This window comes from Aethalodelphis obliquidens, unplaced genomic scaffold (genome assembly GCF_003676395.1).
Source record: "Aethalodelphis obliquidens isolate GAN/ISIS:26980383/991018 unplaced genomic scaffold, ASM367639v1 scaffold3, whole genome shotgun sequence".
Classification (NCBI taxonomy): Eukaryota; Metazoa; Chordata; class Mammalia; order Artiodactyla; family Delphinidae; genus Aethalodelphis; species Aethalodelphis obliquidens.
The window spans coordinates 70,268,489-70,286,059 of NW_020837947.1; the positions used below are offsets into that span (position 1 = coordinate 70,268,489).

At 38.4% G+C, this 17,571-nt stretch overlaps 1 protein-coding gene across 4 annotated transcripts in view; it reads left to right on the plus strand.

The window, feature by feature from the left end:
* CEP162 (centrosomal protein 162) overlaps positions 1–17,571 on the plus strand; it is a 96,338-nt gene that overhangs the window by 61,214 nt on the left and 17,553 nt on the right. For 3 of the 4 annotated variants that reach the window (XM_027091308.1, XM_027091296.1, XM_027091300.1), the window contains 7 exons: positions 2,673–2,799; positions 4,022–4,185; positions 5,261–5,365; positions 8,619–8,831; positions 9,964–10,613; positions 13,702–13,843; positions 15,754–15,852. In XM_027091308.1, the coding sequence (XP_026947109.1) occupies positions 2,673–2,799; positions 4,022–4,185; positions 5,261–5,365; positions 8,619–8,831; positions 9,964–10,613; positions 13,702–13,843; positions 15,754–15,852 (1,500 nt within the window). The remainder of the gene's footprint in view (positions 1–2,672; positions 2,800–4,021; positions 4,186–5,260; positions 5,366–8,618; positions 8,832–9,963; positions 10,614–13,701; positions 13,844–15,753; positions 15,853–17,571) is intronic. The other variant, XM_027091304.1, reaches the window with a different exon arrangement.

The window sequence follows — 17,571 nt, forward strand, 5'->3', positions numbered from 1 at the left end:
AATATCAGAGATGTGAGATACTCTAGTATGTAACTAAATTTTTTTTAAAGTCATGGCTAAGAATTGTCTAGAAATTAATAAAAGAGATGAATTCTCAAATTCAGGAAATACAGTGAGTCCTACTCAGGACACATAATTTAAAATCTACATCTAAACCCATCATGGTGAAAGTACCAAAGGCAGGGAACACCTTAAAAGAAATCAGAAAGGGACTTCCCTGGTGGCGCAGCAGTTAAAAATCCACCTGCCACTGCCGGGGACATGGGTTCTATCCCTGGTCCGGGAAGATCCCACATGCTGTGGAACAGCTAAGCCAGTGCGCCACAACTACTGAAGCCCACGCGCCTAGAGCCCATGTTCTGCAACAAGAGAAGCCACCGCAAGGAGAAGCGGGTGCACTGCAACGAAGAGTAGCTCCTTCTCGCTGCAACTAGAGAAAGCCTGCACGAAGAAATAAAGACCCAACGCAGCAAAAAAAAAAAAAGATTAAAAAAAAAAAATCAAAAAAAGAAGAAGTGTTAAAGATAAAAATTACTTAGGGTTGTGTTTATTTGTGCAAATATTGAAAGATGGAATGTCATGCGTTAATTTTCATTCACTTTGGTTTTCTGAGTTTAAATAGTTTAAGAGCAAAAAATTCATACTGAGATAAATCCGTAATACAATATTCATATCAAACCTACTTATGTATAGTCTAATTTGTACCTTAAAAATTAATACCAATTAGTGTAGTCTTAAAATGTGAATTGTTGTTTTGTAAACTATGGATGGACACATACTAAAAGCGAAGGTCCTGAGCCCTGTCCTTCTAGATTCCCAGGGTGGAGAGGAGGATGAGGCTGACTGCAGTTCGGCCAGTCAGTCAGGCAATCATCCTGGAGTTGGAAAAACAGTAGGTAAACAAGACAGACATGGGCCTTGCTCACTAGGAACCTATATTCTACCAGGGAAGACAGATAATAAGTGAACAAGAAATAGTTAAAAATAGAGGTAAGTTCTTTGAGGAAAATAAGAATAGAGACTAACGGTAGGCAGGGCAGGGGTAAGGCAGCTGTCAGCCGTCTGGGCAAGGAGGTGCTCTCTGAGAAAGTGGTGCCTGCATCGAGAATGGAGGAGAAGCAGCAGCTCACTATGCAAAGACCGAGCCCTCCAGCCAGGGGCAAGCACAGGCCGAGTCAGGGTTGGGCTTGGTACCTTCCAGATACAGGGGCACCTGAGGCAGAAGTGGGTGAGTAAGGACAAAAGTGATGGAAGAAAAGATCGGAGAGACAGGCAGAGGCCTCTGAGTGTCCACACAGTAGGTTCTTGTAGAAATTCAATGCTCTCCTGAAAAGACACCCACAGAAGATTGCACAGAAGATTAAACAATGAAATGATACAGCTAGAACCACGATTATTCAAGCCCTTATGAATGGCTTTATTTTCTTCATAAGACTGTATTTTAGATTCTAAGGTAGGGTGATAGAAAGTTTCTAAGAATTTTCATTTTGAAAGTAAAATATACCAACTGTGCCCCAGGAGTTTGTTCAGCAGGTATGAGTTCAGCTCAGTATACATTTACTGAGTACCTGCCATGTGCTTGGTGCCGGAAAGCAAGCAGTAAAATCAGTCTTGGTCCCCAAAGAGCTCTCAGCCTAACAAAGAGAAAACGCTTGTACGCAAATAAGTGTTGTATGAAACAAAGTAGTAAATGCTGTGCTAGAGGTACACTGAAAGTTTGTGGTAATGCCGGGGCAGGTATTATCAGGAATAGCCTCGTTTGCACTATGCTCTGAAGGATAAGTATGACTTTGGCAAGGCGAGGAATGAGGGCAGTTGAGAGAGTGCGGCATGTGAACACATTGAGAATTTAACTTTTTAAAAAATGTGCCAAGCATTTTTTTGCATTTGTGATATAGGGATGAGCAAAGTAAAGTTCTGCTTTCAAGTAAACGTCTATGTCAGGCGGTGATGAGTGTGTGAGAAGAAAAAATAGCAGCACCCCTGGGGGCCAGGATGAGGGTTGCCGTTTTAGAATGATCAGGGAAGGCCTTCCTGGGGCCTCGTTTGAACAGAAATCCTGATAAAGTGAAGGAACGAACCACCTGGCTGTGTGAGGGCAGAGGAGACAGTAAGTGCAAAAACACCATGGGGTTGGAACGTGCTGGGCAGGTTCAGAGAACAGCCAGGAGGTCTCTGCAGCTGGCATGGAACGCGAGGGGGAGATTTGCAGGAGATGCGTCAGAGGAGCGGGCACGACTGGGTTCTGTGACACTGAAGGTCGTGGTAAGAACTGTCGGCTTCCCCCAAGAGGGGTGGGAGCCACCAGAGAGCTTCAGACAGAAGACTGACATTAACTGACTCTTGAAGACAGTTCCTCTGGCTACTGTGAGGAGAAAAGACTAGGTGCTGAGAGTGGAAGAGGCAGACTGGTTAGAAGGGTATTGGAGTAACCGAGGAGAAGTGAGAACGGCAGAGTGGAAGGGCTTGGAAGCTGTGTTGAGTTATGTGATTAGAACTGATTCTAGTAGGCTCTGGGGAGCTCGTGATTGTTTGGAGGGGAATGGTGATGAGATCAAGCTAAAATTTAGAAAAATAATTAGCAGTGTTTATGATGACGTGGGTGAAGGAGACTCTACCACAATTTATTGTGGTTGGAAATAATTTGCTTTTGTATTTTTATGAATATCAAGAAAGAAAAAAACAGTTTATTGGAAGACATCAGAAGACTGAAGCAGGACAAACAGGCTCTTGAAGTAGACTTGGAAAAAGTGAAGAAAGAGAGAGACCAAGCCAAAGACCAGATTGCTTATGCCACAGGTAGAAGTCTGAGCTGAAACGGTTTACCTTTATACTCCTAACTGTTCTAATCTTGAGTTAAGTAATAGCAATTGGATAGTACAATTAAAATGCTATTCCTTGAAGTGTATTGTAATTTTAGAAACTTTAAAAAATTAGTTAATAGGTATGTGCCTTTGATTGGTTTTAGCAGCAATAATTGCGAGACCAAAGAAAGTCACAGATTGTTATGAATTCATGGCATTGTAAGCTTAGTTGTTTACAGTCATCCCAGCTAAACTGTGACTTTCCAGGGCACGGTCTCCCTTTTTGTACCTGGGTCTGAAACATAAGCTCTCAAATATTTACCAAATGAACAAATGTTGGTAGAAAATATGTTTGTAGAAACACAAGGATGGATATGGTATACCCCACCAGGGAAAACACAGGAGAGTAAGATAACGCAGAAGGAGAGTAAGATAAAGTTTAATATTAAAAAAATTAGAAATAAACATGAGGGTGCTAATAAGGGTTTCAGGGAGGAATGGCATTTGAGGGTCCTGACAGATGGAGAGATTCAGGAGTAAACGAATGGAGGGGGCCGCTCAAGGGTGTTTCATTAGCGTCTTTTTGGATACACCTGGATTGCGGCTTAGGACGGCAGAACACAGGGCTAGAAAGGTTCATCAGAGAACCCCTTGTTTGCCAAAGCAAGGCTCTTTCCTCTGTGATACTATGATCTTCAGTGTAAGATGTGTATAGTAAAATCCACTTATTGTTTGTAAGAAATTTACTTTCTTCATCTGTAAAATAGAATAACAACAATAGTTCCCATCATATGTTTGTTGTATTAAATAAAGTCTTATATGGGAAGCGCTCTCTAATGTTTGCCATTGTTACTTTTTAATATAATTATAGGAATTCTTCATTTTTATTATCTCCTGAATCCAACATTTATTTTCATAGAAAAGACTTTACTTTTATAATGAAAGTCAGTGGGAAAACAAGTGATTTATCAAAAATTTCTATATGCCAGCTTTGCTACAAGTTTGAGGATTTGGACTCTGAACACAGTCTTCATCCTCCTTTACTAATACACTAAACTAGACACAGATTTACGTACATTAGTTGTTTTGGGCCTCTTTATTTTTTTCTTAATGCTTTCATTTGAGAGACATTGGTTTTCATTTAAAATCTTTCAATGTAGTTTATTTCCATATTTTGAAAAGTTACAATGGAGTTATTGTATTACTTTATCTTATAGGTGAAAAATTATATGAAATAAAAATTTTAGAAGAAACACATAAACAAGAAATAAGTCGCCTGCAAAAAAGATTACAGTGGTACGCCGAAAATCAGGAACTTCTGGATAAAGATGCAGTTCGGCTTAAAGAAGCAAATGAAGAAATTGAGAAGCTGAAACTTGAGGTAATGATCATTTCAGAATGTATTTCTATAGATGAACTCTATTATCTTCAACACTCCTTCATAGCTTTGTGTCATCAAATCAGTATACTCGAAATTCTGTTCATTAAAATGGCCAGTTTGACTTTGGTTTGTGTTTATTTGTGTAGTCTATTTTAGATTAGCCTGAGAATACAGTCAGCCATCTGTATCCATAAGTTCCCTATCCAGCAGATTCAACCAACTGTGGATTGAAAATATTTGGAAGAAAAACAGAGTTTCAAAAAGCAGAACTTGAATTTGCTGTTCACTGGCAGCTATTTTCATAGCATTTATTACATTGTTTTAGGTATTATAAGTAATCTAGAGATGATTTAAAGTATCTGGGAGTTACAGGCAAATACTACACCATTTTATACAAGGGACTTGAGCATCCCTGGGGCTTCGGCATGCCCGGATCTTAGTATCTGCAGGGGTCTGGGAACCGGTGCCCCACGGTTACCAAGGGGCAACTGTAAATCCAGGCTCCTTAGCACAGCCTGTGAGGTCCCCATGTGGTCTGAACCCTGCCTGTCTCTCCAGCCCCATCCATACTGCACTCCCCGGTCACTCTCCTCCCAACCACACGGGCCTCCCTGTGGTTCTTGAACATGCCGAGCTCGTTCCACTTGTTGCTTTGGCCTAGAGTGCTCTGACCTAGCTTCTTCCTGTGTCTCACTCCTTGTTCAAGTCTCAGCTCCGATTTCTACTTCCCAGAAAGATCTTCCTGACCTCTTAATCTAATGTAGCTACCAGTCTCACCTCCTCTGACTCTTCTCATTCCTTGAGTTTATTTTCTTCATAGTACTTGTCACTCTCTGAAGTTATTTAATTTACTTAATGATTTTGTTTATTAGCTTTTCAACTGTCTCCTTCCATTAAGATCTAAGCACCATGAAAGCAGGGACCTGGCTTGTCTTGTTTGCTCTCCATATCTCCAGCGCAGTGCCCTATCTGGGATCTAATAAGTGAATTAATGAACTGCCATTACGCTTCCCTCTTGGTGTTTCTCTGCTGTGTTTTAAATATGCTTCTTAACATGGTCTTTCCTTATTGGTAGGTTGAGAAACTGAAAGCTGAATCTGGAAATCCATCCATCCAGCAGAAGATACGTTTAAAAGAAAAAGCAACTGATGCCAAAAAAATTCAGGATCTAGAGCGACAAGTACGTGTTCAGGGTAAATTTTCATTAAGATATTTTATATACAGAGCATTTTTGTTTTCTCTTTTGTTTCCGGAGTTCCTACAAGATGTAGTCAACCTGGAAATTTTTGGGTTTATTCATTCATTTTAATACAGAACTGCCTCTGCATTAAACTTTGAATACAGTATTTAAAGTAACAATAAAAACACAGTAAACAACATCATTTTATGTACTCTGTGGCTTTCTGCATAAAGAATTTTTAAGAGTAGTGTGTCTCATTAGGTGGTAGACCTATTGATGAAAGGTTATTTGCATCCCAGCTCTATTTGACATCCAGGAAGAAGGAAACAGAACTTTGCCACTCTGGGTGTAGAGCTAGGATCCCTTCTCCTGATCACCTGTAGAGCTAGGATCCCTGAAACCAGGTGAGAGAGGAGGGCACAGAAGGAGACCCTCCAGTTGGGAACATGTTAGTAGCGCTAGGGAAGTCCAGCAGAACACCCTGGAAACCGAACATCCCCTCCCAGAGAGCTGGCCATAATTTTCAGCTCTGGCTCACTGGTTAGGCTTAGAAATACTCATTTCATGGTCATTGTGGCTGGAAGACTTTTTTCAAAACCCATGTAGTAACACTTACTAGGATAAAGGTTTTTTTTCATTGAAATAGTTGTTTTGTAGGCTGGAATATTAATTGTACCTTATGTTTTTAAAGCCTTCTATAACGTAGTATTTGTATTCATAACTAAATATTAAAACTAAATTAGAATTTCCAGTCCTGTTCATAAGAGAACATGATCCTGTAGTCAAGTCATGACCCTTAGACATACAGATATTATTCCATCACAAACCTGAGACTGTGAGGTCATCACTGGGCTGCATATCATCCCAGTTTTATGAGAAGAAGGAAAACTAAGCAAAAAATTAACTTTGTTACTTTACAGGACCTGTTATATTAAAAGGTATGATTTGGTAGTTTGGTTTAGTGGCCAGGAAAGGAAGAGGACTGAAGTGGTTTGAAGAGCGAGAAATATTCTGAAATAACTATAGTCTAGGTCGCTTGGCTTTTTTTTTTTTTTTTTTTTCCAGTGCCTAAGACTAAGATTAGCCTATGTAGAAGAAGCTATCCAGAATTGTGAGAGAGGAAAGAACAAAGGAACCACTTCTCCACTAGATGATTTTATTCTAAGAGAATAATGTAGAAGTGAACGTATGAGAGTAAAGAGATTTTGAAATTTCTTTGAAACGGTGATCCATATGGATCAGAAATGTAACGTTTTATCAAAGTAACCTCCCTCTTTTACTAACACTTTCATTAAAAATTTATTGGTTTACTGTCTTAGATTATATCTTTCTAAAATATTGTTAATATTTTGTATAGTTTGCTCACATACATTTCAGATCTTGTTCTGTTCCCTTGAACAGAACATTTCTATCCTAATGATTTTAAATCTTAATACATATTTTATAATCAACGTATATCACAATATATTCAGAATCAGTTTGAGCCATATTCTGAAATAGATTAATTGTAGAATAAAACATCTTTTTTTCTAAATAGCACATAAGTAAAAGTGGGGCTAATTTATATGCATGTTATAGTGAAAATTTCCAATTATGTGTGTTCATTCATGCTTTTATTTAATGGAATATTCCATAGTTTAATTTCCAGTGAGATTTAAAAAACAACAACAAGAGCCACACTGGTATCAGAGACCAAAGAATAAATTAAAAAGCAAAATGAAAGAAGATAGAAATAAAATTAATTTTCTGCCAAAAATGTAGTATACTTTGCAAAATATCAAAGTCAGATTGAAAATATTGTTTAGCATTTTTAATTAATATGTTAATTGTAAATATGTTAAAACAAATTCATTTTAAAAAATCTAGTCTCTTTTTAATATACATGGTGTCTCTGTGTGTGTGTGTGTGTGTGTGTGTGTGTGTGTGTGATATATATACCTTTATATGCTTACATCTAATCTAGATTTTTAATACCAGGGGAAGCAAAATGAAAAAGTTTATAGATGAAATGATCCATTTTTGTATCTGGATGTATTCCACTTTATGGTATATCTATGAATGTGCAAGCAGTCTTCAGGAACGGAAATATTTGCTGTTAACTTTGCAAACGATGTGACCCTTAAGTACCTACTAGGAACAATATTCAGTCTATAAACAGGATTTTGAGCAACCCATCTTGCCTTAGGAAAGGTAGTTTTTGGGACCAGATCATATATACTAAAAACCATTATCAGGCCCTCACCACATGCTGGGCACTCGGCTAAGCACTTCACCAAGATAAATGTCATCTGATCCTCAAATATATGAACACCATGAAATCAGTATTGTTACCTCCCCATTTTACCGATGAGGCGAAAGAGATATATAGATTGAGGAGTTGACACGCTGCTAACACAGTCTTAACTCCAGACACGCTCTAACCTCTGCACTAGACCACCTCTTAGGTGCTATTTTATTTATTTTATTGCATACTCGGGGGTTAGAAGACTGTTCAACGAAGTTTTAGTCTCTTACTCTATGTTTTTCAAAGGTATCTTAACATAACACCTTAAACAAAAGCAGGTATACACACGTATGTGTATATAATATCAAGCTCTAATTTCTGTGGACCCAGGTGCAGTTTTTCCTTACAGAAGGACTGTGTAGTATGTTATTGTTTTTAATAGACTAAATGAAAAGTTGTTTTTATGAGGACTTCATTAAATGTCATCTAATCTTCTTTGCTTCCTGATTGAAAGAAGTCATTTTAAAGTAGATTAAACTTTATTTGGAGGAGGACTGGGGTAGCGGGGAGATGGTTGCAGGCAGGGGCAGGCACTTAGGAAGCTGTATGTTTATTATAAAAACTTTGCACATTCATGTGCAGATAAGTAATTTTTCAATCAGTAGACAGTATAAACACTTATCTGAGGGGTGTCTAGAAAAAAGGGAGGGGGAAAGAGCTTTGTCCTCACAAAGATTGGTTGTTACTAGTATAATAGGAAGACCGAAGATCTATTTCAAATAAACATAAGAGGATTTCTGTAAATTAACCAGTATTAGATTAGACATTATACTATAGTGTGTTTTAATCAGGATATAAAATTTGAAATTAATTTGTGCTGCTGTGCATTTGATTCAGTCTTGAGATGTGATATGAACATCTCTTTGAAACCTAGACATGACTGATAGAGCATAATCTAAATTTTTACATTAAGCTGCTTAATTTTAATATATTTGTGACCTTAACATGCATACAAAAATATTTTAATAGGTTAAGGAAATGGAAGGAATTCTAAAGAGACGATATCCCAATTCTTTGCCTGCTTTAATATTGGCTGCATCAGCAGCTGGTGATACAGTGGATAGAAATACAGTGGAGTTTATGGAAAAAAGGATAAAAAAACTAGAAGCTGATCTGGAGGGCAAAGATGAAGAAGCAAAGAAAAGCCTTCGGACCATGGAACAGCAGTTTCAGAAAATGAAGGTACGTGCCGGGTAGCCATGGAGATGGGGCTCAGAGGTGTACCATGGGGGCTGGGGGCTTCTTAGAATGAGACCGAAGAGTATGTCTTTGGAGGGCAGAGACCAAATAGAGGAATGAATTCCAACCCCACCCCCCTTTTAATCTAGCTAAACGTACCTAACTTTTTCCTTTTTCCAGTCCCTATCCCACCCCCCTCTCCTGCCCCTGCTCACTTCCAGCCACTTCCTCCTTTCATTTCTGATTCCCACTGCACACCAAGCATTTCAGTTGCCTTCGCATGTGCTCTTCCTACTTCCAAAATACCCCTGCTTCCACGTATCCCCAAATTTACACACATCCCTCAAAGCTGAACTTGAATGTGCTCCCTCTGTGCCATCTTCCCTCCTCCCTTCCCTCAGGCCTCCAGACACACCCAGGTGCCCCTCTGCGCCGTGTTCGTAGGCCCATTATCGCAGTTATCATAGGACATTGAAATTTGCCATGTCACTCAGCTCACTGGGCTGTGGACTGAAGGCAGGAACTGAGTTTATCTCTAGGATCTGGCACAGTGCCTGGCATGCAGTTGTAGCGCAGTAAATACATTCAGTGATTGAATGAACAAAGCTCTTTCATGCCTCCCTCCACAGAGTAGACTGTTAGGTTATTTTGTTAATAATAATAATAATAAAGCTCCAATATGCAAATTCTAAGCTGACTTATTACTCCTATGAGATTTCTAAATTGATGTTAGAAAGTTGAAAATGTGCTACTTCTTACAGATATCAGTAACCCCAACTGCTTTCCCTATTTATTCTCAGGGAGTATAGTGTGTCAGTTTGCATAGAGGAGGGTACACAATAATAGGTTTGCTTGTGAGGTTAAAGTAAGTTTTGGTGTATAAAAACTTGTAACGTTATGAAGCAACATATAATTAGGAAATTACATAACATATATTGAGAATATATAATGGTATGCCCTTCAAAGATAGGACTTCAACACATTTGCCTGACTCAAGGAACATGGGCTTGGAGGCATCAGAATATATGGTGAGTCCCTGAATGAAGGAAAAGGCAGGACCTGGGAGAGTGCAGGGCTTCGGTAACTAATGAAACGTTTAGCAGTGGTTTGTCGTTACATGGATTCTTTTCTACAGATTCAGTATGAGCAGAGACTGGATGAGCAGGAACAGCTGCTTGCCTGCAAGTTGAAGGAGGCGTCCCAGAACCAACATGACAGCTCCTCCAGAGTTAAAGCACTAGAGAAGGAACTGGATGACGTTAAGGAAGCCCATCAAATCACTGTAGGAAATCTTGAAGCTGAAATAGATGTTCTTAAACATCAGAATGCTGAATGGGAGCTCAAGAAAGATGATAAGGATGATCAAGATTTCCAGTCTATAGAATTCCAGGTGGAACAGGCTCATTCTAAAGCTAAACTGGTCAGACTCAACGAGGAGCTAGCCGCAAAGGGGAGAGAGATACAGGACCTTTCACAAACTGTGGAGAGGCTTCAGAAGGAGAGGAGAAAGATGCTCTCTAATCAGCACTCTAAGGCTAGGGAGGAAATGGCTGCCAAAAGGGTGAAGAAACATGTTCTGCACCCGGGTAAAAGAAATGCTAACTCCTCTGGAACCCTGGAGGGCAAGCTTTACCAACCACATACTTTTACTGATTCCGATATTTCAGAGGTTGTACAAGAAAACTGCAGATTGAAAAATGAACTGGAGAGATTAACTGTGGAGAGGAATGAGCTGAAGATGAAATCTGAAGTAGCAGTGAACCAATTTGAAAACTCCATGAAAAGGTAAAAACGTGACTTCGTCAGTATATGGAGACATAAAAAGATAAAAATTTAAAAATCATAGATGTATTTCCCCTGGATAATTAGCTTGACCCTGAACTAAGTTCATTACCAAATTTTAAGAACCTATATTACATTGCTAAGCACAGATCTGTTTCAGAGTTGGATCTTCTACCTATTGGAAGCTCAGATTCTAATGAACTTGAATCTTCATGTCAACCCCGTTCTTGGGCCGAGCAGTCTTACCTTTCTGCACTTATCCAAATGGTGTTGATAAGCTGACCCACTGGGCCTTCCTGCAAATGAATACCATCGTTTATGGTTGCTGTAGGCAGATAGCTATCAGAAAACAGCTCTTAGTGAAACTAGTTGACATTCTAAGAGGAAAAGGTCCTCTTCCAAAATAACTCTTCAGATTAGTCTTGTGATTACATCTCTTCATGCCTTGAAGAACTTCTGTACTCATCCCTTTCCTACTCAGAATCTCCAAGTACCATCTCCTGTCTCTTCCCTCTGAGCCTTCTTACATGCTCAGATCTTTTTCACCTGATCAAACCAAGTTCTGGTCCTCTGCCTTTCAGTAGCAGTTTTCCACAAGTAGCCTCTCCTTTTATTTCCCCCTGACTTCCTCTAAGCGTGGCTCTCACCCTCACACTCTTTTGAACCTGGTCTCTCAATAGCCTTTCTCAGCCGGTGGAGTTTTCTCCACCCTCATTTTCTGTGACGTTGTTGACTACACTGCCTTTTCTGAAAGGGTTTCCTCCTTAACGTCCATGACTTGACACTCTGACTAAAGCTCCTTTTCTGCTCCTTTTGACAGACTCCTGACTCCTTTTCCTTCTCCCTTCTCAAAAATCTGACTTTCTACCAAAGTTCAGGTTTTGGCTTTCTCTCTGTTCTCTGCTTTTTCTCCCTTGCTAAACTCATCTGTTCTCTATGGCTTCTGTGAACCACGACTCCTAGATTTACTTTTCAAGGCTTGTTCTCTTCCCTGACCTCAGGTGTTAAATCTAAAAATGTGTTGGATTATTCCTCTTGGAATCAGTAGTATCACAGATTTTCTCTTTTTTTTTAACCATAAACTGGCTTTACCTCCCAACTTCCCCATCTCTGTCTATGACCATATTTTCAGTTGCCAGGCCCAGCTTTACCACCTTTATTCCTTGGGTTGACAGTCTATGGGGTGCTTCCTTATAAGTATTAATTTTGCTTTTTTCCTTTTTATAGTGTGGTCTACTTGGTTTACTAGACAGTTTTCCCACCCCACTCTCCCTGATTTCAGTTTCCATCTCCCCCAGTCATCTAGCTTAAAAACCATGAAAATTCTTTAAGTACTCCTGTATCTGAGTCACTCTGTTCTCCAGTGACTCCCAACTTCCTAAAGTATCAAGACTGAATTTCTCTACCTGGCATCTCAAGTCCCATCACCATTCTCATTCTGCGCCATCAGAGTAGTGTTACTTGCCAAATTTCTTTCCTGCCTTTTGCTCACTCATGTTTCATTTTCTAGGAAAAATATTACCTAGAACTTCTTAGAAATTTCTTGCTCCCATCTTCAACTCCTGTATAACTTATGTACCAAGAAGCACTAATTGTACACCACCTAATAGCTCCTTGAGAACTGATGTATGATTATACTTCTTTTGCAACCTGTAGGCAATAATAGGTTTGATTATGAAGTTTAAAATAAGGTTTGGGGCGTACAGAACATGTGTAGTTTAATGTTTGTGAAGCAACATATGAATTGTGAAGTTATATAACATATATATTGAGAATATGTAACGTCATGCCCTTCAGAGATTAGGATTTCAGTACATTTGACTGATTTACGGAACCCAGAGTTGGAAGCATCAGAATACGTAATGAGTGCCTGAGTGAAGGAAGAGGTAGGACCTGGGAGAGTGCAGGGCTTCTACCAGAGAATGAGGATAGGAAGCACCTAACAAATGCTTATCGACTGATTAGCAGCCGCATCTAATTGAGTCATCATGGCAGTCAGACTGCTTCCAAATTGAAACCTTGTTTCTTTAGTCCTGAATATGATAGTAGTAATGAAGCTGTTTGGAAAGAATCATATTCTTTCCTAGAAATAATTTAAAATTCATGTTCTCCTATAAATTTTCCTATACATAATTTTTTTAGTATTGTTAATCTGTTTTTCAGACAGCTCTGGGCCTGAGAAGTGAAAAGTGTTTCCTAGGCCCAGATTTAGGCTGCTTTTTACTATAGTTCAGTTATATCACGGGTGCTTTAGATTTTTATGCTTTTCCGAGGGTCCTAATCACACTGTTTCCATGAAGAAATGTAGTCAAGTAAGCAACTGATATGTTTGTAGTTTGGGGATTGCCATATTAATAAGTATCAACAGTGATTTACTAAATATCTGCTTTCAGTAAAATTGTCATTTTTTAATAATTTTTCCAATAAGGGGAAATGTTCATAAGAAATGTATCAGCTTTTTGGTATAACTTTACCATTTACTGAACTGCCACTGAATGCATAAATTTTGTCATAGAGACAAACGAGTAGTCTCAGGCTCAAGTAGTCTCAGGTTCAGACTACCCTATGTCCTAAGAATTACCGTAAAGATCATTTTATTCTTGCAACCAGCAGCCAGCCCTGGAGTCATATGCATGGACCAAAAACTGGTGAGTGTTGCCTAGAAACAAAGCATTGGAGAGTCTAAATAATTGGGGCAAGAAATCTGAGTTTATCTTAAAAGATAAAATGACAAGCTCTTTGCCTTAAATCCAGACAGAACATTTAGAACCTTTGTTTCTCTCAGAAAGTGCCCCAGGCTGGGGGGTGTCCAGCTCTGCAGCTTACTGATCTGGGACCCTAGATACATCACTCTTTCCTACGCTCAAGTTTGCCTTTATAAAGTTGAGTAAATAAGAGCAAGCTCATGGAGTGGTTGTAAGAACTCATAGGCAGTAATGTATAAAGCACCAAGCACAGTACAGTAGATACTGGTGCCTTCTGTCCCTTTGCTTCTTTAATTTCCAGGCTTCTTACACTATTTTTGTGCTGACTCTGAATTAGAGGTTGAAGAGCCACTTTTATGTGTGGTGTTCTTTCATTTGCTCTAAAGGTTCAAGGAAGAAACGGCAGCACACATCACATCCCTCAAAGCATCTCATGAGAGGGAAGTAGAGAAACTCCTTTGCCAAAACGCAGTCGAAAATTCTTCTTCTAAAGTAGCCGAACTAAATCGTAAAATAGCAACTCAAGAGGTAGGTGACTTTAATAAACTTTGAGTGTAATGCAATTTTTTTTTTCAAGCCTGTTGACAAAGTATCTGGAAATATTTTAACTTCAATTCTTGAGGTTGGTGATAGGAATGGGAAATTACTGTCACTTTCTTTTTTTTTAATAGAAGACAATACTCTTACTGTATATGTGTTTAACTATTCTACTTTACAGTTATACCTTTAAGTAAGTGTTTTTGCAATTTTGTCCCTATATTTCTCAAATATATCTTCCTGTAAGTAGGTTGTAATAGATGGTTGAGGGATACATCCAATGTGATGGGGACCTTGTACTTAAACCTGAATGCTGAACCACCTCCTTCCACCCCAAGTCCCAGCTGCCAAGTCACTCTTCTTTCCCCATTACCTGTTGTTCATTAAATAATGTTTTGTGGTCATTCAGCCACTGGGGATAAAATAATGAACAGAGACATGTACACAACTACAGCCATTACGAAGCATAGTCTCCTGAGAATTTTTACAGGGCACAGTGACAGCTCATCCGCATTTCCTCAAGTGTGTCTTCCTTCTTGGATAGCATGTTTGTCAACTTGGAATAGTTATAAATATCTACTGTGTGGCCCATCTTCTGTGGTTTTTGCCAGTTGAAAAAACAGCATTAAAATAGAATTTGCAACTTACTTTCAAATGGTGTATCCAAGAAAAAAAGAAAAGAGAGCAAATATGGCAAAATGTTAGCAGTCGGTAATTCAAATTGAAGAATAGATGAATGTTCATTGTGCTCTTCATCTTTCTGTAGGTTTTAATACCAAACTGAGGGGGAAAAACTTCAAGAAATAATTATCTCATGATCACCTCTCCCACCCATAATTATTTAATAGGATTTTAATTAAAAACAAGTCCGTCAGTTGGGGAAGTTTGAGTGTGGACAAGACAGGAGATATTATGAAATAACTGCAAATTTTCTTAGGTGTAAAAATGTTAGTGTGGATTTGTAAGAAAATGCGTGTTGAAATATTTGGTGTATCTAAGGGTGAGATGTAATGAGGTCAGTAATTTAATTTCAGATAGCTCAGAAATAAAGAACTTTGACTGTTTTAATACTTGACTGAAAAAGATTTAAAGTGCTTTTTTGAAGTAACCATTATACAGCGTTGCAGAGAGCTTCTCTAGCTTTCTTACCCTCAAAGGAATGGGGTGTCAGTGGGCGGCAAACATAATATCAAGTGATTATATGATAAGGAGAGGTCTGGGAGGGATGGGGAACGTAGTGTCATTAGGCCATAGTGTCATAAGTATCAATATGTAATTTTCCCAGAGGAGTTCTAAGTGTAATATTTTAAATTGAGAGTTAAATGAGGTCAGCATAGTCCGATTGTAGAAACAGTAAAAGTAAATCATTAGAGAAAAGAAACATGAATTTTTCCTGTTTTTGCAGCTTCTTGATGGAAGTATTTACTTACGTACTTCAGTTTCTTTGTCTAAAAATGAGACTTTTCACAGATGTTAGGTTTTATTATTTTAGTCACTAGCTCTTTAATAAAAACTATCTTAATTACAAAGTATAAAGATAATATTGGCCACTTTCTTCAAAATGTTTAAACTTTATAGAAGTTGATTTTAAGTGGTATTTTTCAGATCTTCAAAAGAAAAGTATTAGCGATAAAGAAGCCAAGTAGTTACATAGTTATTAATTTATGTGTGTGGTGTTATATATTAAACTTTGAAAGAAACAAAATGATGAATTTATTCAATGAGTTTAATTTATTCAATGAATTTAATTTCTGTGGCAATGATGTTAGATTTTGGCAATTATAAAATATTAGGATCCTTTTTATTTTTTAATACAAACAAGTCATTAGTTCACTTTCATTTTTCAAATAAGGTTCAAGGAAAAGCTTTATTAACTCAGTACTTCTAACGTAATTTCCTAGGTACTTATAAAACATTTCCAAAATCAAGTTAACGAGCTGCAGGGTAAACAAGAGTCTCTTGTAGTTTCTCACGTTCGAGAAGAAATCCTACAGAAGGAGGTAAGAAATAACCAAAATATTCTGCTAATATAAGCTTTTCTTAACCATTTCAATCATATTCATATTTCTGTATAATTCTTTAAATTTAAATGTGCAGAGATAACCCAGAAATATCTATCACATCAAGAAAATATTAATAAAAGCCAGCTTTCCCCAGATGAAGCTCAAATGTTAGTTGATTAAGTTATTTATATGTTTGTATTTGTCATTGAGATTTTCTGGGCAGTAGGGAAATGGGGCGAGTTTGGTTTGGCTGTTTTGAGTTTTTAGGAGGTAAAATTGGATGGTTAAGGCCATTTCTGCATTAAGTACTGAGACTATTTAATTTGGTTAAGAAATAGGTAAAGAAATTATGACAGTGATGCTGGATCACTAAGAAGAAGACCATTATTGGAAATAGATCTTTCTAGAAACTCACCTTTTTTTTTTTTTTGCGGTACGCGGGCCTCTCACTGATGTGGCCTCTCCCATTGCGGAGCACAGGCTCCAGACGCGCAGGCTCAGCGGCCATGGCTCACGGGCCCAGCCGCTCCGCGGCATGTGGGATCTTCCCGGACCGGGGCACGAACCCGTGTCCCATGCATCGGCAGGCGGACTGTCAATCGCTGCGCCACCAGGGAAGCCCCAAAACTCACCATTTTTATTACTCTGAGATTCTTTTGATTCTAGGACGTATGAAAAACCAGATAAGCTGTGTATTCTGTTTGAAGCATATACATCATTTTTTTGTTATTCAAGGACTTATTAAATCACATGATAAAAGCAAAACATACAACTAATTGCATTATGGAAAGATTAATGTAAAAATACTCCACAATTATGCAACTATCTGTTTTAAAAATCTTGTTCTAGGAGTTGAAAGGCTATATAGTTCAGCACCGTGCATTCTTTTCAGTGTTTAAGAGGTACATAAACTTTGTTGTATAAGCAGTAAATGTACAGAACCTCACAGACCTCAAGTAAAATTTTTAGGAAGACAGTAAAAGGAAGTATGTGTTCATGTTTGCAAGATAAAGAGCAAGGTCAATTTTGGTCAAGTTACAGCGTTCTTAGTTTGAGAATAGCTAAATATTTTGAAAATAGAAAAGCTATAACACATGATTTTCAAGCCTGTTTACTGGAAAACTAAGTAAAGCACTCCGTGTCTTGAATAAAGTTAGACAGTCTGCCTTTTGATATGAACCATATTTATCATAGCTGTTTTACCAGGGCTAATTTATTCCCTCTCTGGTGCCCTGTGTGTTATGAGGCATTCCGTCTCAGGCCAGTGGGAATATAAACCATTCCCAGCCTGTATGAGCTCCAAGAATCGTTCAGGCTACTGTTTCCACTGGCTTCGAAACCGCCTCTGGACAACAGACTAGGCAGTTATAGAGCTTATCTTGTTTGTTTCCTTTCTCTCATGAATTACAGCCCTGCAGTGCTATTAGCCAGTTTTGGAAAATAGTTGTTTCGTATATTGTCTGTTTTTTTCTGGTTAAGAAATCCCTGTTGCTTACTCCACCATGGCCTCAGGTGAAAGCATAATAAACAGTGGTGAATTCTGTTTTATGACTGCTTTATTTTTCTTTTAATTTATTTATTTTTATTTTTGGCTGCATTGGGTCTTCCTTGCTGTGCACAGTCTTTCTCTAGTTGTGGTGAGCAGGGGCTACTCTTCTTTGTGGTGCTCAGGCGTCTCATTGTGGTGGCTTCTCTTGTTTCGGAGCACAGGGTCTA